At 42.3% G+C, this 23146-nt stretch overlaps 2 protein-coding genes across 3 annotated transcripts; one reads left to right on the top strand and one right to left on the bottom strand.

Moving 5' to 3' along the window:
* Nucleotides 1-672: 672 nt before the first annotated feature.
* On the top strand, nucleotides 673-14910 carry PCYOX1 (prenylcysteine oxidase 1). Its single transcript, XM_081101402.1, has 6 exons — nucleotides 673-879; nucleotides 1930-2136; nucleotides 3146-3320; nucleotides 10764-10975; nucleotides 11321-11473; nucleotides 11976-14910. Exons 1-6 carry the CDS (start codon nucleotides 768-770, stop codon nucleotides 12632-12634), a joined length of 1518 nt encoding a protein of 505 aa, XP_080957528.1. The 5' UTR covers nucleotides 673-767; the 3' UTR covers nucleotides 12635-14910.
* Nucleotides 14911-15565: 655 nt separating this feature from the next.
* SNRPG (small nuclear ribonucleoprotein polypeptide G) lies at nucleotides 15566-23084 on the bottom strand. Of its 2 annotated transcripts, none has more exons than XM_081101403.1 (4): nucleotides 21971-23084; nucleotides 21180-21202; nucleotides 20186-20310; nucleotides 15566-16266 (listed from the first exon to the last, which is right to left on the bottom strand). In XM_081101403.1, exons 1-4 carry the CDS (start codon nucleotides 22000-22002, stop codon nucleotides 16216-16218), a joined length of 231 nt encoding a protein of 76 aa, XP_080957529.1. In that variant the 5' UTR covers nucleotides 22003-23084; the 3' UTR covers nucleotides 15566-16215. The 2 variants fall into 2 exon arrangements, with proteins under 2 accessions (XP_080957529.1, XP_080957530.1); XM_081101404.1 differs by lacking the exon at nucleotides 21971-23084 and adding an exon at nucleotides 21657-21742 and having other exon boundaries at nucleotides 15732-16266.
* Between the last annotated feature and the right edge of the window lie 62 nt (nucleotides 23085-23146).

Here is a 23146-nt window from a genome sequence, read left to right as displayed (position 1 = left end):
ATTGCGAAAAAGCTTCAACCTTTCTTTTATACTTGTTTTCCTTCTACCTGTACTGTTCTTCATATTCATATACTGATTTTTATTTTCTTTTTGGGGGGCTGGATGGGTGGGGTATTTTAATTATGGAAATGGGATGGTATAGTACCCTTCATTCAGCCACCAATTTTCTCACCTAACAATACCAGGACAATAGTTACAGGTCCTACATTCTTTTTAATGCTTTGCATAATGTTCCACCACATATATGGGCACACTCTTTTCACTTCCTTCACCTTGGAGCCCACCCCGGGTCGCCCTCATTTTCCCTTTCACATAACGTCATGTACCCATTCATCTCTTACCCGGCAATCCCCGGAACATCCTAGTAGCGACCACTCAGTAAGTTATTTGGAGCTCCCCTGGTCTGTTTTAGACAGGGATTAGCCGTGTGCATTGTTTGAGAGGGAGTGATGAAAGGGACAAAAGAGGACCTTAGGGAAGAAATAAGGTGTTTCATCCAAACAGATGGGAAGGAAGGAGAGCTGGGCGAGCTTCCTCCGGTGCCTTTGGTGTCTCCTTGAAGTAGGGTAGACTTTTTGGAGCTCCTGGAGGGATGGGTGGAACGGAGGTGTCAGGGTGCTGGCAAAGCGGGGGGAACCTGGGCGGGGGGCCGGCGGGGGCGGGGCCGGCGGGGGGAGGGCGGGGCGGGCGGAGCACGCAGCCGCGCAGCGGCGAGCCGAAGCTCAGTGTGGTGCTCCGGGTCTCCCGAGTGCAGCGATCCGGGAGACATGAATCGTGCGGCGGGGGAACTCGTCCCTTCTCTTCTGGGGCTGTGGCTGCTGCTGTGCAGCTGGGTGTGTCCCGGGAGCACCGAGCTGCAGGCCCCGCCGGACAAGATCGGTAGGCGACCGACCGTGGGGGGCGCGGAGGGCGGTGCGGGAGTGCGCCCTGCGCCGGGCGGCGGCTGCCCGGTGCACCAGGCCCCGCACTGGGTCGCGCGGGCCGAGCCCTCTGCGCTTGTTGTGATCTGGCCGGTTCGCGTCTCAGTGTCGCTTTCGGTGCCCCGGAGATGGGCCCACTTGAGGAATGGGCCGTGGAAGGGGGACCCACGCGCGCCGGCAAGCACCTTCCAAGCGTCCCTGCAGCCCCTGTCTCGGAAGCCTGGTGGTAGAGGAGCCCTCTCGCCCTCTCGCCGCCTTCCCTGCTGCTCCTTTGGGGGGCCGGTCCCCCGGTTTGTCTTAGAGCCACAGGCCGCTTTCGCTCTGCAGATGACAGGCGCCCGCCGACTCAGCACATGGAGCCGTGAACTAGCTGACCCCGTCTGCTTCCCTCACGGGGGCGAAACCCCCGTCCCCGCTCCGCTTTGTTGCAGTAGGCCTGCGCTCAGGCCCCTGGCTTGCACAATTTCCCTGCCGAGGGTTGCTGCACAGCTGAAATATTGCACTCTCTCCACTTTCAGTCTTTATGTGCGTTTGCTTCCTGTTCGTTTTGCTTTGCTTTGTTTCTTACTCCCTTTAAAACTGCTCTTTGGGATCATTGTCCTGTCTACACTAAGGAAACAACAAATCTAGGCAAAAATGGCTGCCCCTTTATTTAAAAATGTATGCTGGACAGACCCATCTCCTCTGTTCCCATGAGTTGGGCACAAAAAAGGTTGTGCAGGCCCATTGGTGCCTCCACAAAGAACTGTGAGAATCTTTGGGCATCTGGCAAATGAATGTCAGCTGGCAAGTTAATTTACTGCCACTGTTGTCGGAGGTCAGTGTTTGTGTCCAGATTCAGAATTCTATCTTCACTGCAACTCATACTGGCCTTCCCCTATCCAGGCTTCCCTAAATTGTTCATAATAGCCTTAAGTAACATCTGTTATTGCTTAATGGTCTTTCAAAAACAACAAAACCCACAAAGCTGGTAAGAGTGAAATACACTGTTCCTTTTTTCCCTCCATAGCCGTCATTGGAGCCGGAATTGGTGGCACCTCAGCAGCCTATTATCTGCGGCAGAAATTTGGGAAAGATGTGAAGATTGACCTGTTTGAAAGAGGAGAGGTGGGGGGCCGCCTGGCCACCATTACTTTACAGGGGCAAGAATATGAAGCAGGAGGTTCTGTCATCCATCCTCTAAATCTGCACATGAAGCGTTTTGTCAAGGACCTGGGTATGTAATTTGATCTTAGAGCTTTCTGTGTGACCATCCACGGATATTTTGATCAGATAGGGAACTGAAACTTTTCCACCTTGTTCATTGTCTTTTACAGACAAGTTGGTGAAACTCTTCCCTCACTTTCCTCCTAGCAGTTGGTACTGCCTTGGTTAGGAGGCACTCCCCTGTAATGGGATGCTAGCTATCAGTATCTTAAGTTATCTGGAATTACAGCCATGGTGTTGGCGGGGATGGGGATGGTTGCTGTTGTCAGTTCTTCAACCTGCAGGTTTCTGTTGAATCAAAGAATGGTTTGGGTTAGCAGAAACCTAGTGAGCTCATAGTGGGAAATTAGACTCAGAGGCTTGTGTCTGGCTTAACGTCACTCACACAGCTATGGGTACAGACATGCGCTTAGAAACCAGAAATTTGACTACTTTCCTACCAGCATAGAAGCTGGACAGGTTGTGAGGGAAATCTGGCAAGCCTCTGCAGGCTCTTTTCTTAAGGAATATTGGGTAATACCGGCCTCCTCCCAGTTATCTGAAATAGCCAGTTATGCAAAGCACTATTTTCACAGTTCTAGGGTTCCTCCTTTCCCTTAGCTGCCTTCCGTATTTTTTGTGGATGCTTCCTGAGCCTCTTTTCTCCATGAGGGCGATTTGGAGAAATTTATGCCAGGAGCAATTTATGCTGCAAAGATTCATGCCTGCTATTTCTGTTTTTAAGTTGAATTCGGTTGCTACTCTACCTTTTTCCTTTGACTTTCTAGTCTCTTCAGACTAAAGATAGCCAGCCTAATTTTGATATATCTGCATGACCCATCTTTAAGAGAATTTGCTTTTGGACAGTGTAGTGAGTGTATCATATCACTTATTCTAAAGATAGTGCTCCTTTGGTATATCTCCTGAGAACAAGGGGAAACCCGGAATTCACTTCAGAGTGTCCCCAGTAAGTTCAGATTACCTTTCATGTGATCAACATAGACACTACTGACTTGGCTACCCTTTCTCTGTTTTTGCAGGTCTTTCTACTATTCAGAGTTCTGGTGGCCTCATAGGGGTCTCTAACGGAGACACTCTGGTGTTTGAGGAGAGCAGCTGGTTTATAATTAACATAATTAAGCTAATTTGGCAGTATGGATTTCAGCCCCTTCGAATGCACATGTGGGTAGAGGATGTATTAGACAAGTTTATGAGGTAATGTTTTCCCTTTCCATTTAACCCTAAGACCTTTTGGTTAGATGATCATTAGGAATTATGGTTTCTTGGAACAGTTCTCTACCTAACTGGAAGGCTTATTTGTTAGGCAAAATGTTTTGTATAAACTACGATCCACTTGGAAATTAAAAGGGCAGTTTATTTTTGCTTCTGAACATGTACTTTGCAAATGCTTGTTTATTATTGCTAGACACTCTTAAACGCTCTACAAATGTTAACCTGAATTCTCATAACAGCTCTCGAGGTAGGTACTATTTATTAGCTTCTTTTTGCAGCTATGGAAGGTGGAGCATGGAGAAGTTTCAAGTGTGCAAGTATACCCCCCTATGAGTGGTAGAGCCAGAGATTCCACCCGGGCAGGCTGACTCTAGTCCTCACTCTTGTTCACTTCACTGTGCTGGTGTTACGTATCAGATGAATGCGGTCATATGTGCAAGAGCTTGTAGAAAGGATCAGAAAAGTGGACTTTAATTGTGACATGATGTTTTAGTGAGCCAGCAACCTGAGGTAGGGTATCAGTTCTGTGCCCTAAGAATTTAAATTAAGATAATAAATTCCAGCACTGTCCTGGGAGTGCCTCTTTTTTCTTTTCTTTTCTTTTTTTTTATATTCTGTATTTTCAGAATTGTCTGTGTGTATGAACGCACATTACTTTGGTAATTGGGAAAAAATAACATAAAATAACCAGTGTAATTTTGAAAAATGTAACATTTCTTTTAAGGCTGTTGGCATGTGCTAATTTTTATGCTGGTTTACTTAAAATTTTTATTTACTTATTGATTTGAGAGAGAGAGCAAGAGAGATCAGTTTGTTGTTGCACTTATTAATACATTCATTGGTTGACTCTTGCATATGCCCTAACCAGGGATGGAACCACAACCTTGGCAATGGGAATGATGCTCTAACCAACTGAGTTAACCGCCACGGCTGGTTTACTATTTTTATTTTATTTATTTATTTATTTATTTATTAAATCTTTATTGTTGAAAGTATTACATATATCCCCTTCCCCCCCATTGGCCCCTTCTAGCCCACCCCAACCTCCCACCCCGGGTTGGTTTACTAGATGCTAGAGATATTGAACTTATAAATGCTATTAACATTTGATTACTATGACTATTCAAATATAATAAAATAATTATTAAAAAGGTGAAAATTACATGTCATATGTGCCTGCTAAGTGCCTGGCACTATTCTAGGTCCCCAGGATGTATAACCTAGAACATGTCCCTGCCCTCAAAGAACATACATTTTAGTAGAGCGACAAGCAATAAATCCATAACTAAGAAGATATATAGAGGCATGGGGACCTGGGGCTTGGGGTGGTCAAGGGGAAGGAGGGAGGGTAGAGTAGGGGATGAGCATTTCGCTGCAGTTGGTTGCAGGGCCACCAGTGGAAAGCTGTGCTGGGAGGGTCTGGGTCCTGTGGCAGAGGCACCATGAGCTGCCAGGCCTGCTGCTCAACCGGGGAATCCTCTGGGTGACCTCAAGGTCCCATCAGTCGTGTTCAGACCCGGTAACTTATGAGCTTAAAATTAAATTTAGTTCTGAACAAATGCAGCTTTTTTATTTGAGACAAACCATGTTGAAGACTGAGACTGGAGTTCTATCTTTGAGGATATAGTAAATCTTTGGGAAAGTCTGTAATTTATATAGCTAAAATGTGAATCCTGAGATGAAATCTCTAAAAGGCCAGTATAAGGGATAGATATTGGTGGAAGCATTTACATCCAGGCAGATTGAAGCGTTCCAAATGGATCCTACCACTGAGAACTCAACTTGGCAGTCCACAGTGGGAAATACAAGAGTGCTGTGATAATATACAAGACAGGGTTCTTTTAACATGGATTTTATGAAATGAATGAAGACAATAGGTTTCTTACCCAACACAAATGGACAGTGGATTTGACTTTCTAAAGACTTTTTGTATCATTAAAACAAGTTCATTTTTGACATTTGAAGATGAAAAGATGGCACATTAACAGAGATGATAGTTTGCATGCCTGGAATTTTTTTCAGTTTGATTTGTATGACCTTGTGGAGTGTTAACTTTAATAAAATTTCTAATACTTAAAAAGAAAGAAAATAAGTAGAATTTGTGTAGAGATAGGCAGTCACTCTTTAAAGAAGGTAGGTGGCATGGTGCTACACGCTCAGCAGGAAAATCCAGTTCCAATGGCATCAGATGCGGTGCCACCTGTATGTATAATTCTTTTTTTTTTTTTTCTTAAATATATTTTATTGATTTTTTTACCGAGAGGGAGAGAGATAGAGAGTTAGAAACATCGATCAGCTGCCTCCTGCACATCTCCCACTGGGGATATGCGTGCAACCCAGGTACATGCCCTTGACCGGGATCGAACCTGGGACCCTTCAGTCCGCAGGCCGACGCTCTATCCACCGAGCCAAACCGGTTTCGGCTAATTCTTTTCTTTTTAAAATTTATTGATTTTAGAGATGAGAGGAAGGGTGGGAGAGAAAAAAAAACACATTGATTTGTTGCTTCACCCATTCATGCATCACTAGTTGATTTAAAAAAAAATACATTTTTATTGATTTCAGAGAGGAAGGGAGAGGGAAAGAGAGATATAGAAACATCAATGATGAGAGAGAATCATTGATTGGCTGCCTCCTGCATGCCCCCTGGGATTGAGCCCGAAACCAGGGCATGTGCCCTTGACTGTAATCGAAACTGGGACCCTTCAGTCCACAGGCTGACGCACTATCCACTGAGCCAAACCAGCTAGGGCTCACTCGTTGATTTTTAAAAAAATTTTTATTTATTGATGAGAGAGAGAGAGGGAGAGAGAGAGAAGATAGGTAGATAGATAGATACATTGCATTGTTCAGTTCATTTATGTATTATTCATTGGTTGATTCCCTGACTGGGAATTGAACTGGCAACCTTTGGTGCACGGGACAGTGCCCAGTGTACTGAGCCACATTGGCCAAGGGCCTAAGTTTTCTTTTTTATTTACTTTCCTCAATATTTATCAGCTTCTAAATTATGTAATTTCCTCACATTTATTTATGTTTTTATTACCTGTTTCCCTAACTAGAACACAAGGTCCAATTAGGGCAGGTTTCTTTTTTTCTTTCTCTGTCGTGTTGACTGACCTCTGCATCTTTGACACCTAGAACATTGCCTGAATCAAAGTTGATGCTCCATAAATAGTTGAGTGAATAAATGAATGAATAAATGTTAAGAGTTATACAAATGTAGTTTGAAAAGAGCTGTGTAAGCAATCTGATTAGCAGAAACTGCCAGTTACATGTCTAACTTTTTTAAAAATATGTTTTTATTGATTTTTAGAGAGAGAAGAAGGGAGAGGGACAGAGAGATAGAAAGGTCAGTGACGAGAGAGAATCACTCATCGGCTGCCTCCTTGCATGTCCCACACTGGGGATTGAGCCTGCAACCTGGGCATGTGCCCTGACCCGGAATCAAACTGTGACCTCCTGGTTCATAGGTCAGTGCTCAACCACTTAGCCATGCCACCGGGTGGGGAATAATTTTTTTATAACATTATATGTTATTTTTGTCATGCTGACCATTAGCCACTGGTCACTTTACCTTAGCCACTCTTCATTTTATGAGATATTCATTCTATTATTTTTCTAAAAGAACTCAGTTCATCCTACTTTTTCCAAGTTCCTAGGACCTAGAGGCCAAATGATACGTCGGGAAGGAGTTATTTAGGTGCTCAGTTTTGGCACTTATATTATTTTTCCCCACAAAAATGTATTCAACATTTTTTTCAGTACACTGGTAGACAGTAGGTAATATTAAAATGGGTATGACATTGTCCCCTGCTCTCTAAAAATATACAGTTTATTTTGGAGAAGAAAGTTGATGTAAAACTCTTCTCTTGATCACTGATAAAGATATTTCTTTGGCACTTATTTCTTCCCTTTTTTTCATATATTTGTGCATACCTTATTACCTGTTTCTAACTGTAAGCTCCTTGAGGGAAAGGAACCATGTCTTTCTCATTTTTGTATCACTGGGAATCTGAAAAATTATGTATTGAATTACTGTATGAACTAATTTATATGGACATTCTTTTAAGTCCATAAAGTACAGAGATATGTCAGGTGGTATTTTCTAAATATTAAATCATACAATGTAGTGTCGAAGTGCTGAATGAGAGGCATAGTGGCCGGGGTGCTGTTAGGACTGATCAGATAATTGAACTGATACCCCCTCCCCTGGGAACTGACCTTCAGATCACTTCACAACCGACCTTCCCTTTCACTTAGATCACATTCCACTTGCTAAGACCATTATCTTTCCCAGGATCCAGACCTGCCCAGAGAGTTCCCTGCCGAAAAAGCCCGCCTAGAGTCCCTTAAAACCTCTGACTCCCCATCCTTGGGTGCTGGTGTCATTTTGGGGCTCAGCCCATCTGGTTTTACAGATGACCTAATAAATTTATAATTCCTTACCACTTTTGGCTAAATTTTATGCGATTTGGGGAGATGATATCACTGTGGACTGAGAGGTTGGGTAAGACTCTGCAGAGGAGGTGTGATTCAAGCTCTGAAGGAAGTGTAGCTGTTCTCTGTTTAGGAATGGGAACTGTATTCCAATTGGAGGAAAGAGGTAGTACAATATTAGGGAGTAATATGTAGAGCACTAGGGTCCCAGTGCACGAAATCATGCACCTTGAAAGGAACTATGGGCTGCGAGGCTGCGGTGGGCACAGGGGCAGGTCTTGGCCCATCCTCTGCACCCCCGCCCGGCCCCTCCCACTGCGGCCCCTGGTCCCCTCTCTGCTGGCAGCCCTTGCTCCTGCTGCCACTCCCATGCACTGACTGCGCTGGCCCCGCTCGCACCTGCTGATGGTGCGGAGTGATTGGGGCCAGCGCCAGCAGTGGGTGTGAGCAGGGCCGGCGCTGTCAGCAGTGCAAGTGGCGGCTGCTGCCCTGATCACCCCTCAGGAGCAGGGGGAGGTGGAGAAACCCTCAGAGGCGATCAGGGCTGGCAGCTGCCACTTGCTGATGGTGCCAAGCAATCAGGACCAGCGCTGGGTACTGGCAGCAGGTGCCAGTGGTGGCTCTGGCGCCGGCAGCAGGTGTGAACGCCGGCAGCAGTTGCGAAAGGCAGCTGCCAGCCCTGATCACCCCTCAGGAGCAGGGGGTGGTGGAGAAACCCTGAGGAGTGATCGGGGCCGGCAGCTGCCGCTTGCACCTACTGACGGCACCGAGCAATCGGGGCCGGTGCTGGCAGTGGGTGTGAGCAGTGGTTCTGGCACTGGCAGCGGGTGCAAGCAGGGCTGGTGCCGGCGCCGGCGCCAGCAACAGGTGTGAGCACTGGGCGGGACCGCGGTGCACGGGAGCAAAGAATTTTCAGTGACCACCAGAGGCTTGCCCCGATGACAGCAACTAGCGCCCTGCCTTAGTCTGGCGTCCCCGCTCACCTGCTACACCATCCTGCTGAGGCCGACACCCGCCATGTTCCGCGTGCGCCCCTGGTGGTCAGTGCACATCATAGCGACCAGTTGTTTGGTTGTTCCGCTGTTCAGTCTATTTGCATATTAGGTTTTTATATATATAGATATTTAGAGACTGGTGAATGGGTCAGGTGTGCTCAAGTTGAGGGAATGAGTATGTGTGTATATGTGGGGGGGTTGAGGGCAAAGGGGGCAAGTTGTGCTTGAGCCTTCTACTTGACATGTGGTTTTTTATTTTATTTAAATTTTTTTTTTAAAATTGACTTTTAGAGAGAGAGGAAGGGAGAGGGGGAGAGAAAAACATTGATGTGAGAGCAAAACATCTATTGGATGCTTCCTGCAAGCCCCCTACTGGGGATCGAGCCCACAACCCAGGCAAGTGCCCTGACTGGAAATCGAACCGGCAACCTTTCAGTGCACAGGAAGAACGCCCAACCAACTGACCATACTGGCCAGGGCTCAACAAGTTCTTTTAAAATTTCTTTGTTTCTTTACCTGTAATTAGAGCAAAGGAATTAGACTTGCTTGAGTTTGGCTTTAAAATCTGTGATTTAGCCAAAACCGGTTTGGCTCAGTGGATAGAGCGTCGGTCTGTGGACTGAAAGGTCCCAGGTTTGATTCCGGTCAAGGGCATGTACCTGGGTTGCGGGCACATCCCCAGTAGGTGATGTGCAGGAGGCGGCTGATCGATGTTTCTCTCTCATCGATGTTTCTAACTCTCTATCTCTCTCTCTTCCTCTCTGTAAAAAATCAATAAAATATATTTAAAAAAAAATCTGTGATTTAAAAAAAAAAGTCAGGACTTTTAGTTAGTAAGCAGCATTAAGCAAGATGTTTTTTGAATTTGAGTGGGTGGATTATAAAATAAAAGAGGTATTTTAGGGCTTCTGAGAGATTATTGGAAGAAACTAGAAGCAGGTAGATCAGTTACTAATTTTAGTAGTTTGAGTATAAATCCTGACTCAAGAACAGGGAAATGAGATTGATAAGGTTTCCTTCTTGGGTGGGAGAAGCAGAAGGGAGAAGCAAAAATGTTTAAGTTTGAAACTGAATGAACTGAGGATGACATGTAGGATGTTAGGTGTGTCCTGTTATTTTTGTTTGGGGTAGGGATTGGATGGAGAGGATTAAGCCTGGTGGAAAGATAAATTATAATTTTAGACATGTCTAAATCTTACTGGAGGATACAATGATGAATGAGAATAAGATGTACCCACTTTTTTATTTATTTATTTTTTTTAAAAAATATATTTTATTGATTTTTTACAGAGAGGAAGAGAGAGAGATAGAGAGTTAGAAACATCGATGAGAGAGAAACATCGATCAGCCGCCTCCTGCACACTCCCCACTGAGGAAGCGCCCACAACCCAGGCACATGCCCTTGACCGGAATCGAACCCGGGACCCCTCAGTCCGCAGGCCGACGCTCTATCCACTGAGCCAAACCGGTTTCGGCCCCACTTTTTTATTTTTATTTTTAAATCCTCACCCGAGGATATTTTTTCCATTGATTTTTAGGGAGAGTGAGAGATAGAAATACTGATGTGAGAGAGACACATCGATTGGCTGCCTCCCACATGCCCCTGACCAAGGCCAGGAGCCTGCAACCAAGGTACGTGTCCTTGACCGGAATCGAACCTGGGACCCTTCAGTCCGCAGGCCGATGCTCTATCCACTGAGCCAAACCGGTTAGGGCCCGTACCCACTTCTTTAAAGGTGCTCCCGGTGACTATATTAATGCAGAAGAGTCTATACAAAGGACAGTGGACTTTCAGAGGAGGCAGAGGGAGAGGGAGGGCTGAGAGCTTCTGGGATACCTGGAGAAGATGGTGGCTGAGGTGCGTCTCACATGATAAGTAGGAACCCATCAAAGAGAAACATGGAAGTCAGTGATTCTTATGGTGCCATTTCCCTTATTTATGCACATCTTGTTTGATGTTTAATGGCCATTTCTCTCTCTCTTTTTAAAGGATCTACCGCTACCAGTCTCATGACTATGCCTTCAGTAGTGTAGAAAACTTACTACATTCTCTAGGAGGGGACGACTTCCTTGGAATGCTTAACCGGACATTTCTTGAAACCTTACAGAAAGCAGGTTTCTCTAAGAAATTCCTTGATGAAATGATTGCTCCTGTCAACAGGCTCAATTACGGCCAAAGCATGGACATCAATGGCTTTGTAGGTAAGCCAAGGCGTGGGAAGGTTATAGAATTGGTTCACAGAGGGGCGTACCTGATGCTGTGGTTACTTCTGACCTGAGCAGTGAGTTGGAGAAGACTGCCTTTCTCTGTGAAACCTCAGACGTTATTGGCAGGACTGTGTCAATGCAGGTGTGCATTTTTATGGGGAGAGTGTCCTTGGTTTTCATCAGTTGAATGGTTCTCACTGGAGGAGGTTTTGCCCCCAGGGGCCATTTGGCAACGTGTGGAGACACTGGGGGGAGAACTCACCTAACTGGGAAGGGAGAGTGGGTGGAGGGCTCCTTACTGAGCTAGAATTAAACACTTTTTCTTCCTACTGCTGACAGGGGCAGTGTCACTAGCTGGTGCTGATTCTGGCCTTTGGGCAGTAGAAGGTGGCAATAAACTTGTTTGTTCAAAGCTCCTTCAGGCTTCCAAAAGCAACCTTATATCTGGCTCAGTAATGTACATAGAGGAGAAAACAAGAACCAAGCAGACAGGTGAGCTTGAATTTCTATTTTATTGTTCCTGATTTCCCCTGTAGAAAATAATTGTTCAGGGGAAAAAAACTCTCTTCCTCCATTTCTCACTCAGTTCCAAATGATGGAATTTTAAATTGTAAGTGTTGTGCCATGTGGAAATATTCTTAAATGTACTCAAGTATAGTGGCATGATTCCTTGGATTTAAAAAGTTTTATTCTCAAAAGTAAATTTTCCTTATTTTGTACTTGTATTATTTTTATTCTGAGTAGGAAATTGGCCTCAGTTTGGGACAGTTATCCTAATAGGTAAAGTCTTTTTTTTTTTTTTTTAGAGAGAGAGAGATAGAAACATCAATTTGTTGTTCTTATTTATGCATTCATTGGATAAAGTTTTTAATTCCTTAGGACTATAAATGATTAAGAAGATATAGAATTTTTTTTTATAGAATTATTTTTAGGAGGCATAAAGTATAGTATGTTAGAAACACTAAAGAAATGTATGCTTCCTTATTTCTTCTAGGAAACCCCACAAAGATGTATGAAGTGGTCTACCAAACTGGATCTGAGACCCGTTCAGGCTTTTATGACATCGTTTTGGTGGCCACTCCATTGAATCGAAAAATGTCCAATATAACTTTTCTCAACTTTGATCCTCCAATTGAAGAATTCCATCAATACTACAAACAAATAGTGACAACTTTTATTAAGGGGAAGTTGAATTCAACTTCTTTTAGCTCCAGAGCCTTAGATGAATTTGGTCTCAGTACAATCTTAACCACTGATAATTCACATTTGTTTATTAATAGCATTGGGATTGTGTCCTCTGTAAAAGAAAATAATAATCCTCAACCATCTACAGATGGAGCTTTTGTTTGGAAGACCTTTTCCCCGGAAACGCTCACTAACGAGCAACTTCTAAAGCTCTTTTTGTCCTATGAATATGCTGTGAAGCAGCAGTGGTATGCATATCCTTACTATAAGCCTCCAGATAAATGCCCCCCCATCATACTCCATGACCGACTTTATTACCTCAATGGCATAGAGTGTGCAGCAAGTGCCATGGAAATGAGTGCCATTGCAGCCCACAATGCCGCCCTCCTTGCCTATCATCGCTGGAATGGGCACACAGATATGATTGACCAAGAGGATTTGTATGAGAAACTGAAAACTGAACTATGAGATAACACTTTCATCCCCCAACCCCCCCGGTTCCAAATGGAATATCACTGGCAAAAAAGAACACAATCTGAGCAGAGATGATTTTGAATCAGATATTTTGCCATTATCATTGTTTAACAAGAGTAATCCCAGTGAGTCATGGGAAAATACAAAGGTCTAAGTGTGAAGGTGTAACTATTGTATTTATGCCATCTCCAAAATGTGTGTGTAATTTTCAGAGTACATTTATTAAAGCTGGCGACTGTGAAACAAAGGAAAGACTTAGGGTAGAAGCAAAAGGACTTAGGGTAGAAGAAGCAAAAGGAGAGAGCCTAGGTGGTACTCTGCTTTGGTTCCCTAGAAACGTTATAGAAGTGAGCCAAGGCAGAGCTGCTGTTAGCTCACTGAAAAGTCAGAAAAAAGGGGCCTGGGAGACGGGTTCAGGGTGTTAGTCCTGGATGAACTGCTGCTGCCCATTGCTCCCCTGGTTGCAAGTCTTGTGGGGACCCTTAGAGTTTAGGAGGGAAAAGTAAAGATGCACGCCTGAGACGGAAAAAAAGGCATGGGCGTGTTCCAGAGAGAGCCTGCTCCAAAATTTTGTAACTCTTAAGGTCCATCAACAGTGTTTTCCATACTTACCTGGCAGGGGAGATACCATGATCACGAAGGTGGTTTTCCCAGGGCGAGGCTTATCCATTGCACTCCGGATGTGCTGACCCCTGCGATTTCCCCAAATGTGGGAAACTCGACTGCATAATTTGTGGTAGTGGGGGAAAACAAAACAAAAAAAACAACAACAGTGTTTTCCAAACTTGTATGATCATAAGAATCATCTGGAATTTGTTAAACATATGGAATTCCCTAGTTCCTCTGGAGAGTCTGATTCCATAGGTCTAGAGGTGAGGCCTTGGATTTTGAACAAAACTTTAGAGCATTTTAAGCTGAACACTTGAGGAAGAACTTAAAGACATATCTTTTAGTTGGGGACTAGTTCATTTGTGCTTACAGCTGGTGTGATGTTTAGTCACATAGTGAAATCTGCTATGGGAGCTGGTATCTTATGCCTGGTTTTAGTAATTTATACCTTTTTCAAAGTAAATGTGCCCATTACTAAAGCCTTGACTTTTAGAATGATGCTTTTTTGATTGCTTCTGCCTTTTTTTTTTTTTTTTTAGGAATGAAATTTAGAAGTCTGAGTAGTATAACTTTAAGATGTCATACAAAAACTCCAGTAAAATGAAAAGCAAATATAGGCTATTGATGTGAAGAAATTGGCATTCTATTATCAAAACCTCACCAATGGAGCTTTTATATATTTTTACCTTTTAAAAATATGTTTTTATTGAATTTATAGAGAGGGAGGGAGAGGGGGAGAAATATTGATGTGAAAGAGTAACATTGACTGGCTGCCTCCAGCATGCTTCCTACTGGGGATTGGACTCAACTGGGCCACATGCCCTGACCAGGAATCAAAGCAGTGACCTGGTGCAGGGACAACACTCAATGAACTGAGCCATACAGGCCAGGGCTCACCTATGGAACTTAAAAAAAATACAGATAGATCCCCCCCTCCCCCCGCCCAATTAGAGATTCTAATTTAATAGATTGAGGATAGGACCTCACCATTGTAGCTTTTTAAAGTTTCTAATGTGCAACCTGTGTTGAGAATCACTGATTTGGGCAACTGAAATGTCTCCAAAGGGTTTGTAGTGCCTTAAAATTGTCACAAGAAATTCAATCCATAATCAAAGCAGATTCATTTTGTGAAGAATGAGTTCTCAATGAGAAAGCATTGACAGTTTAACAGCAGACAACCGAGATTAATTATTCTAGAGCAATTGACAAGAGTAGGACATTCAGAATGACACCATACTTGATCAAATCCAGCTTATGTTTCAACTTCTTAAGCTACTGTACCATTTTGAGAAACTGGTTGCTGAAACCTTAAGATGGTAGTCTCAACCTTGACTGCACTTTGAAATCACCTGTAGGACTTGAAAGCTTCCCAAGGGATTCTAACATGCAGCCAAACTTGAGAACCAGTTCTATACATCTACTGTATAATACAAAGATCATGAATGACTGTCAAGGTAGAGATAGAACAAGTAAAAGCTTGTGAATTCAAGAAACTGCAAAAAAGTTAACCTATACTGTTAAAAAAAATATTTAGTTTGTCAAAGGGTCAGTTTTCTAATTTTATTTTTAAAATGTTAATTTTTCCCCACATTGTTTTAATGAAGACAATATGTAGAGAATGTATATGCTACACTGGTACATACTAATTTATCATCTGTAGACTTATTTTGCAATGGGATATATTTTTACTTATAATTTTTTCCAACGGGAAATCTGTTGGAAATTGCTTCCTCAAAGAGCAAAACAGGTTATCTGTATATCAAGCATATTAGTTTTAATAGTTACAGCATTAAAGAACTTTTTAATTGGTTGAAAAATATCAGCTCATTTACTCATCTTTTTACGGAAGAGACTGGTAAAAATGATGCAGAGGCAGGATGAGACAGTTCTGCAACTTGAGTACGCATCAGACTCACCTGAATTTTTCAATAGGTTTGGAGTGGCATATAAAAATTTGCATTTCTAAGTTACAAGGTGATGTTGCTGGTCTAGGAACCCCACTGAAAACCCATTCTAAAATTCAGCTCTATGTGGTTGTAAAAAATCAAATCTATCAACTTCAGTGAAGATTTAAAATGTATTGGAATAAAAATGGAAAAAATTGGACATCACACCAACTCTCAAGTTGGTTTGATCCCTCTAGCTGTTTTTTGGCAAAACACATTTCCTATTAAGTAGGAATACCATTTTAGATACATATAAGGCATCCACTTGTTGTTTTCCAAATACCTTATGTACTCACTTGTATGTACTCCATTTTCTACAGTTTTAAAGTGACTCAAGATTTGTAGGCTTTTTACCAAATCACAAAAAGAGCAGGCCTAAGCATTTATTAGGCTTCTTAAGGTTAGGTTTATGACATACAGCTATGTGTAATATAGCCTTCATCAGTTTGTGCACTCTCTACTTGAACTAGATGAATGTATTATGGGCAGTATTATCACTATTCCACAAAGAACAATACACTGGAATATTTTTCTCTGGGTTCTATTTCAGCTCTTATATTCAAAATATTTTCCCATTTATGTCCAAAATAAACAGCAACATAATTACTTCCTGTTTTCTATTGTCCTCTACTCGGAATGTAGATGTGCTTGGAAAAAGTTACTACAAGAATTTTGAAAATTACAATTAATGCTTTAGAAGAAACCTACTCAGTTTGCAGGTTCTTTTATCTCTAGTCAATGTTAAAAGATGGGAAAAAGGCATCCTTTTATATTAATGCATAAAAACCTTTGGGAAAAAAACATCAGTGTTAACTAGGTATAGTTCATATAAGAAAGAGCTAATCTAATTTTTAAGTTCAGAACATCTGAGAAAGCATTTTTTGACCAATACAAAAGTTTATTTAACAAAAGTTCAATGTGAAAATGGACTGGACTCTATTTTTATATTGTAGTAAAACAGGTGCTGTGGAGAGGGGACATGTGGGAGCAGTTGATTTCTCTGGTAACTATAGCCATTCTTCATACTCGTTCCAAGGCTTCTAACATGATGATACTATTTCCTCGTATTACCTAAGAGAAAAGTAAATTTAAAAAGACCACAAGTCATTTAACAGACATACCATGATTAAAGAATTTTCACCAAATCATTAATGGTTTTGCAGTATTAAATATCAGCTTGAGGCTTTTTTCAAGCCACAGGAATACCAAATAACTTGTGTTTTAATCACTCGTGAGGTCATATAAGCTCTTTTTAATGAGATGCACGTTATCTAGATCAAAGGCTAACAACTACCCCTTTGAGATATCAAGTCTCCAGTGACTCATTTCACCTCCTGATGGATTTGCTTTTCAAAATGCAGTAATGAAAATACATTTGAAATAAACAGTTAACAAATAAGCAGGATGCAAATAATATACCCATCACTGCCCCTAAGGCAGTGGTCGGCAAACTCATTAGTCAACAGAGCCAAATATCAACAGTACAACGATTGAAATTTCTTTTGAGAGCCATATTTTTTAAACTTAAACTATATAGGTAGGTACATTGTTAACTTGGGTACTCCTAAGCTGGCCTTTGCTAAAAACGTCCTCAATCTGATTGAGGTACATTCGCTGAGGTTGACCCCTTCCAACTTTCCCATCCACACTCGTCTTGTATACTTGTTTCAGATAGATGAGTGTGGATGGGAGAGTTGGAAGGAGTCAACCTCAGTGAAAGTACCTCAAAACAATGTACCTCCCCCGCGCTGTGTATCCCGTTGCCTGACCGACCGACACCCCCCACTTCTTCTAATGCCACTTTTTCAAAAGACTCGCCCAGGCTGAAAATCGATGCATGGGCCACGAAGTTTCAATCGCACTGTACGTGTGCGCCCGCACGCGGTATTTTGTGGAAGAGCCACACTCAAGGGGCCAAAGAGCTGCATGTGGCTCTCGAGCTGCGGTTTGTTGACCACTGCCCTAAGGAATCCATAAATTAATGGGAAAATAAGTGCAATAGAATATGCATGTTATTAGTTTTGGGTGAAGATCAATTAGGAAACAAACCAGAATGAAAGTTGTGCAAAGCAGACTCTCTAAGAAATGGCATTTTAGCTGAGTTTTGAAAATTGGGTAGATTTTTTATAAGAAAATAGGAAATTCTGTATCTTATCTGGGGGATAAGGAAAGAATCTAAATGGCAGTAAGAGATTATGAAGGGAAGTGGAAACAAAGGTAGTTTGCACCCAATCTTAGAAGGCCTCAAACGCCAATCTTAAAAGTGTTTGGAGGGGACCAAGAAACCAACAATGTGCTACTGAAAATTTCACAGTTGGAATGACCAGTTCTGGCAACAGCATAGACAGACAACCTTTGAACACCATTGGACTTAGGGGGCCAAATGCTCTCACAGTTGAAAATCTGTGTACAGCTTTTGACTCCCCAGTCGTACTTCGAAGGGGATTGTTTCCAGGACCCTCTGCAGATACCAAAATCGACAGATGCTCAAGTCCCTTACATAATAAAGCATACAGAAGGCTCTCCACATCCATGGATTCCCAACCACGAAAACAGTATTTTCAATCCATAGTTGGTTGAATCAGTGGATGTGAAACCCAGGGACACTGTAGCTACTGAAAAAAATCAGCCTATAGCCAAAGCCGGTTTGGCTCAGCGGATAGAGCATCGGCCTGCGGACTGAGGGGTCCCGGGTTCGATTCCGGTCAAGGGCATGTACCTGGGTTGCGGGCACTTCCCCGGTGGGGGATGTGCAGGAGGCGGCTGGTCGATGTTTCTCTCTCATCGATGTTTCTAACTCTCTATCTCTCTCCCTTCCTCTCTGTAAAAAATCAAGAAAGTATGTTTAAGGAAAAAAAAAATCAAAAAAAAATCAGCGTATAGGTGGGCCTGCATAGTTTAAACCCATGTTGTTCAAGTGTTAACTGTATAAGAGAATGGGAGAGAGTTTAGAGGCAAAAAGAGAAATTATACAGAAAAGGCCCTAGGACTAGCATAGTGCCTGACATAGCCAGACACTTATGAGAGCTCAGATGAAACGGCTAGTAACTGAGTTCAAGAGCGATAGAAAAATAAGTCAAACTCCAGGGCAAGGCTTCTGTGAATAGAGTTTGGCAAAAGTAGGTTTACAGTTGTGAGCATGCAAAACAGAGTTTATTCTTGTATAACCTAGATCAGGTCACACCCAGATCAGGTCAAATAGAAGCTCAAGGAGAATGTACCCAAAAAGGTCGATTTACAGGAAACTTGGGGGAAAGTCTTTTTTTTTTTATATATATATTTTATTGATTTTTCACAGAGAGGAAGGGAGAGGAATAGAGAGCTAGAAACATCTATCAGAGAGAAACATCGATCAGCTGCCTCCTGCACAACTCCCACTGGGGATGTGCCTGCAACCAAGGTACATGCCCTTGACTGGAATCGAACCTGGGACCTTTCAGTCTGCAGGCCGACGCTCTATCCACTGAGCCAAACCGGTTAGGGCTGGGGGAAAGTCTTATACCTAGTGACTCTAAGCTGTTTTTCCAGCCCTGATGATGGACTTTTCAAAATGCAGTAATGAAAATATATTTGAAACAAACGGTAACAAATATTGGAACAAGTCATTAAAAAAAAATTACACCCCTCTATTGCTCAAACTAAAAAAGGGGGTAAGGGGAAAAAAATCAAGTCTAACAACTAGAAACTCTTATCACCTCATAGAGGTCTCTACGCTCTATGATTTGCTAAAGCTAAATTGTCCTTTTTGATTCAACTTTCCCAAGAAACTTGGACTTACCACTTAGTGGGTATATTGTCCTGTGCTGGGCAAAGAGAGGGATTCAAAGTCTGGGTCTTGCTGAGAAACATCAAAAATTGAACCCAAAACCTTGACATATTGGGTCGATACTCTAACTGAGCTACCCAGCCAGGGCTTACCTTGACTATTTTTAAATTTGGGTGTGATAAACTAGAAATCCAGGTTAATTATATACACAATTAAAAATAAAATTGTGATCTGCGGACTGGCAGATATGCATCAAATGGGCACTTGTTAAAAATGTAACATCTCAGGTTCCACCCCCCCATCTTATGAGTTAGGATCTGTATTTTTACAAGATTATCTGAGAATTCATAAAGATTTTTTTAAGATATTTTATTTATTTATTTATTATTTATTTATTTATTTATTTTTTAGAGAGAGGAAGGGAGAGGCATAGAGATAGAACACCAATCAGGGAGAAAAATCATCAATCGGCTGCCTCCTGCATGCTCCCTACTGGGGATAAAGCCTGCAACCCAGGCATGTACCCTAACCAGGAATCCAAATGGTGATCTTTGGTTCCTTGATCGATGCTCAACCACTGAAACACGCAGGCCAGGCCATAAGCATGTTCTTAACCTTTACTACACATTACTATTTTAATATAACAAAACAAAACAAAAAACAAAAAGCACCACTAGGGATAGCTTCAATTGTTTTGGGGTAGAATCTAGTTTTTGTTTTTTTGGGAAAACTCAGGTGATTGTAAATGCTCTGTACCAGTGGTTAATCTTCACTTTATTCCAATCATCTGCCGAACTTAAAAAACAAACAAACAAAAAACAAACCCCTCTAAGCTACATCCCAAACTAATATGATTCTAAGATGCAATTAAGATGCAGACCTACTGCTCTCTAATAAAGATTGACTATGGGCTTCTATTATAGAATAAAGCTAAAAAAAAAAAAAAGACTTCCAACAGCAATTTCAAGTCCAAGGACCTCTGAGGGTTCTATGTAAGATGCAAATCTAACTTGCCAGTTAAGTGCAGATCTAACTTAAAGGTAACTGGGATATTAACCACAGCTGAATGACTGCCAAGTGTTAAACTCAAAGGAAGATGGAAAGTCTAATGTTGCCTGTAATTTGCCTAACTTCAGTTTAGTTCAAGACTTTGATAGAGGGAAATTGATGCTTATTCCAAATGAAAAATAAGTCTCTTAAGAGAAATGTCACATCTTTACTTACCACCATCCCAATGTTGTTCTGTTGCCCACCAGTTGCCATCTCCACACATTCATCTATCACAAGATTCATAAAGGGATCAAATCCCCGTAATATTCCTTGGACATGTCTGCCACCATTTAATTTCACTATAAAAAAAGGAAAATGAAGTTTTAATAAAACTGTCCATTAACTATCAAGTATTCATTAAAAATTAGGTGGAGCCCAGCAGATGTGGCGCAATGACTGAGCGTCCGCCAATGAACCAGGAGGTCCCGGTTTGATTCCGGGTCAGGGTGTGTGCCCAGTTTCCGGCTTGCTCCCCACTGTGCAGGAGGCAGCAGACCAATAATTCTCTCTCATCATTAATGTTTCTATCTCTCTCCCTCTCCTAAAAAAAAAAAAAAAATTAGGTGGAGTAAAACCCACGTACATGAGATGTGCAATCCACTATCCTTACTATATGCTAAGCACTGGGCTAAACATTTTACATTTACTTCCACATTTAAACTTACAAGAATCCTGTAGAATTATCCCAACTTTTTACGAGGGAACTGTAGTATAAGGCTTTTAAAAGTGACTGGTTCAAGGTTACACAGCTATTGTGTGGTAGGGCTTGGATTCAAACGGAAAGTTGCTTACCTATCTCTAAAGCCATGATCCTAACCCTTACAAACTTCAAATACTATGCAGGTCAGATTTTTAGTTCTTGTCTATGTCCTTTGTTTAAAAAAAAAAAGGTAAAATTTCAAATATCACAAAATAGAAAAATCCTGTTAATTTTGTGACAGTGAGGGAGGGCTTATATAAACTTTTGAAAAGTCTGAAATTCTGTGCAATTTATTAAATTGCAAAAATTGGGCAAATAAAACTGTCTAGTTAGGATTTTGCTAGACCTGCTTCATTCATCAGAGGCTCTGTGTGCTTTGAATCTTTATAAAGTTGCTCCAAACACTGTATACTGCCAAGACATTTGTAAAGAGCAACTGAATAATTAAAAACAAAAAAGAAAACTTACATGACAACTTCTTGTCCATAAACCTGAAACAGCAAAGAGATAAAGATTATATAACTGCTAAAATTATATTTACACAATGGGAATAACGAAATTTAGTACTTATACAAAGCAATGTATTTTGGGAAGAAGCAAGATAATAAATAAGTTAATGTACATTAAATTGAGTCTTTATACTGACGTGAATTACAAAAACATTCTCGTTGTTCAATATTGACCTAATTTCCTATGGCTGGATTTTATAGCCGTAATAGAATAACAAATATTTTATTTTGGTTACTTCGAAAACCAAACAAAATTTTGAAGAAATTAGAAGTTGTAATCAAACCACATCCAACCCAATAGCTATATTTGAGACAATAAGTGGTGTTTTAATATTAAGGTTTTATTCTTCAATACATAATGATAGTTTAGCAAAATAATTGCATGGTTTGAATGAAGATTTAAACAAGAAAATCCCATCTCAGCAGAGTACTATACCGGATCTAGTACAGGATGGTTAACAAAGGGTTCGAGATCTTCAAGTCACGGGGGAGGGCGTGGGGGGACATGGGGCCGGGACCTCGGCTAGGGCCTAGGCCAAATCGGGGAAAGCCAGGGGCCTAAGCTGCCTTGGGTAACCATGCCGACCCAGCAAAAACGCGATTTCTGCGCGGGTTCAGGCCCGGAAGCGTGGGACCCTGGCTGGGACCCGCGCGGCCGAGGACCCGAACGCGCACGCCAGGCGCACTGACGGGAGATGGACGGGCATACAAAGAAGCCGCCAATCACCCGCGGCCCCCGCAGATACTTACTTTTTTAACTCGGGAGGGTGAGCTTTGCTCATGGTGGCCAAGCGAGCTCAAAGATACTTCCAAACGGAATTCGGGGCCGCTCTGGCGCTCCCGCGGTAGGCCCAGCGTTTTGCGTCTGACGTCACCGATCCGTTAGCCAATCGGTTGCCGGCAACTTTCACATTTCACCTCGCGATACTAAGGGGAAGCCTGAGCGTGTAGACTAGTCCCGAGCTTCCGGTTGCGTCGCCAGCGATTGGCCAGGGCAGAGGGGTGTGGCCTCGCGAAGTCCTTGATTTCGTTTTCTCTTCTGTAAGATTGAGCTACAGGTCCCGACTCTTTTTTTTTTTTTTTTTAATATATTTTGATTTTTCACAGAGAGGAAGGGAGAGGGACAGAGAGTTAGAAACATCGATGAGAGAGAAACAGCGACCAGCTGCCTCCTGCACACCCCCCACTGGGGATGTGCCCGCAACCAAGGCACATGCCCCTGACCAGAATCGAACCCGGGACCCTTCAGTCTGCAGGCCAACGCTCTATCCACTGAGACAAACGGCTAGGGCAGGTCCCGATTCTTTTAAAAAAACACCGGTTAATCCCTAATTTTAGTGGATCGCGTCATTTATTTTATTAACATCTAGCAAATGAAAATAAGCTCTAGATAGGTGGGCCCCTGATAATTTTTTGGAATGGATTCCCACAGCATGTTGCTTGCTAACCTTAGGGTTTAACATCGCAATTAGTGGCCTCTGCACCAGGATAGGGTGACATGCCTCAGTTCCCAATAATTTGAATCCAGAGCCCGGAAGTAGATTCCCGATGGGATGGTCTTGCTATTCTTGTTACACTGCCTACGGATCCCTACTTAAATGTGAAATGTACCTTGATCCCATACATAAAACATGAAGCACAGCACACAAACTCTCCGAGGTATTGATTTTCAAGTCAAAAGCGTTAAGTGTAAAAAGTAGTCTCTGACTTGTTCTCTTAAAAAAAGTTAAGTTACCCAAAATAGGGGAATCCATATTAATGAATGAAATACAATAGGGATTAGAGAAGACTTGGACCAAAATAGAAAAGCCTTGGTGATTCTAAGTACCGGCTGGTTCTCTTAAAATTGAATTCATTCCTAATATTCAGGAATGGCTCTACAGGGGTGGGCAAAAATAGATTTATAGTTGTGAGTACACGAAACAC

The sequence above is a fragment of the Myotis nattereri genome (assembly GCF_964212035.1).
Source record: "Myotis nattereri genome assembly, chromosome: 10".
Taxonomy (NCBI): domain Eukaryota; kingdom Metazoa; phylum Chordata; class Mammalia; order Chiroptera; family Vespertilionidae; genus Myotis; species Myotis nattereri.
This window is presented reverse-complemented; position numbering and strand designations above follow the sequence as displayed.

Bases quoted from the DNA above. Each gene is read 5' to 3' on its own strand.
- PCYOX1 (XM_081101402.1), top strand. From the start codon at position 768: ATGAATCGTGCGGCGGGGGAACTCGTCCCTTCTCTTCTGGGGCTGTGG. The intron at 880-1,929 runs GTAGGCGACCGA...TTCCCTCCATAG, and splicing joins GGCCCCGCCGGACAAGATCG to CCGTCATTGGAGCCGGAATT. The intron at 11,474-11,975 runs GTGAGCTTGAAT...TATTTCTTCTAG, and splicing joins AACAAGAACCAAGCAGACAG to GAAACCCCACAAAGATGTAT.
- SNRPG (XM_081101403.1), bottom strand. From the start codon at position 22,002: ATGAGCAAAGCTCACCCTCCCGAGTTAAAAAA. The intron at 20,311-21,179 runs GTAAGTTTTCTT...CTTTTTTTATAG, and splicing joins TATGGACAAGAAGTTGTCAT to TGAAATTAAATGGTGGCAGA. The intron at 16,267-20,185 runs GTAAGTAAAGAT...CTTTTCTCTTAG, and splicing joins AGAACAACATTGGGATGGTG to GTAATACGAGGAAATAGTAT.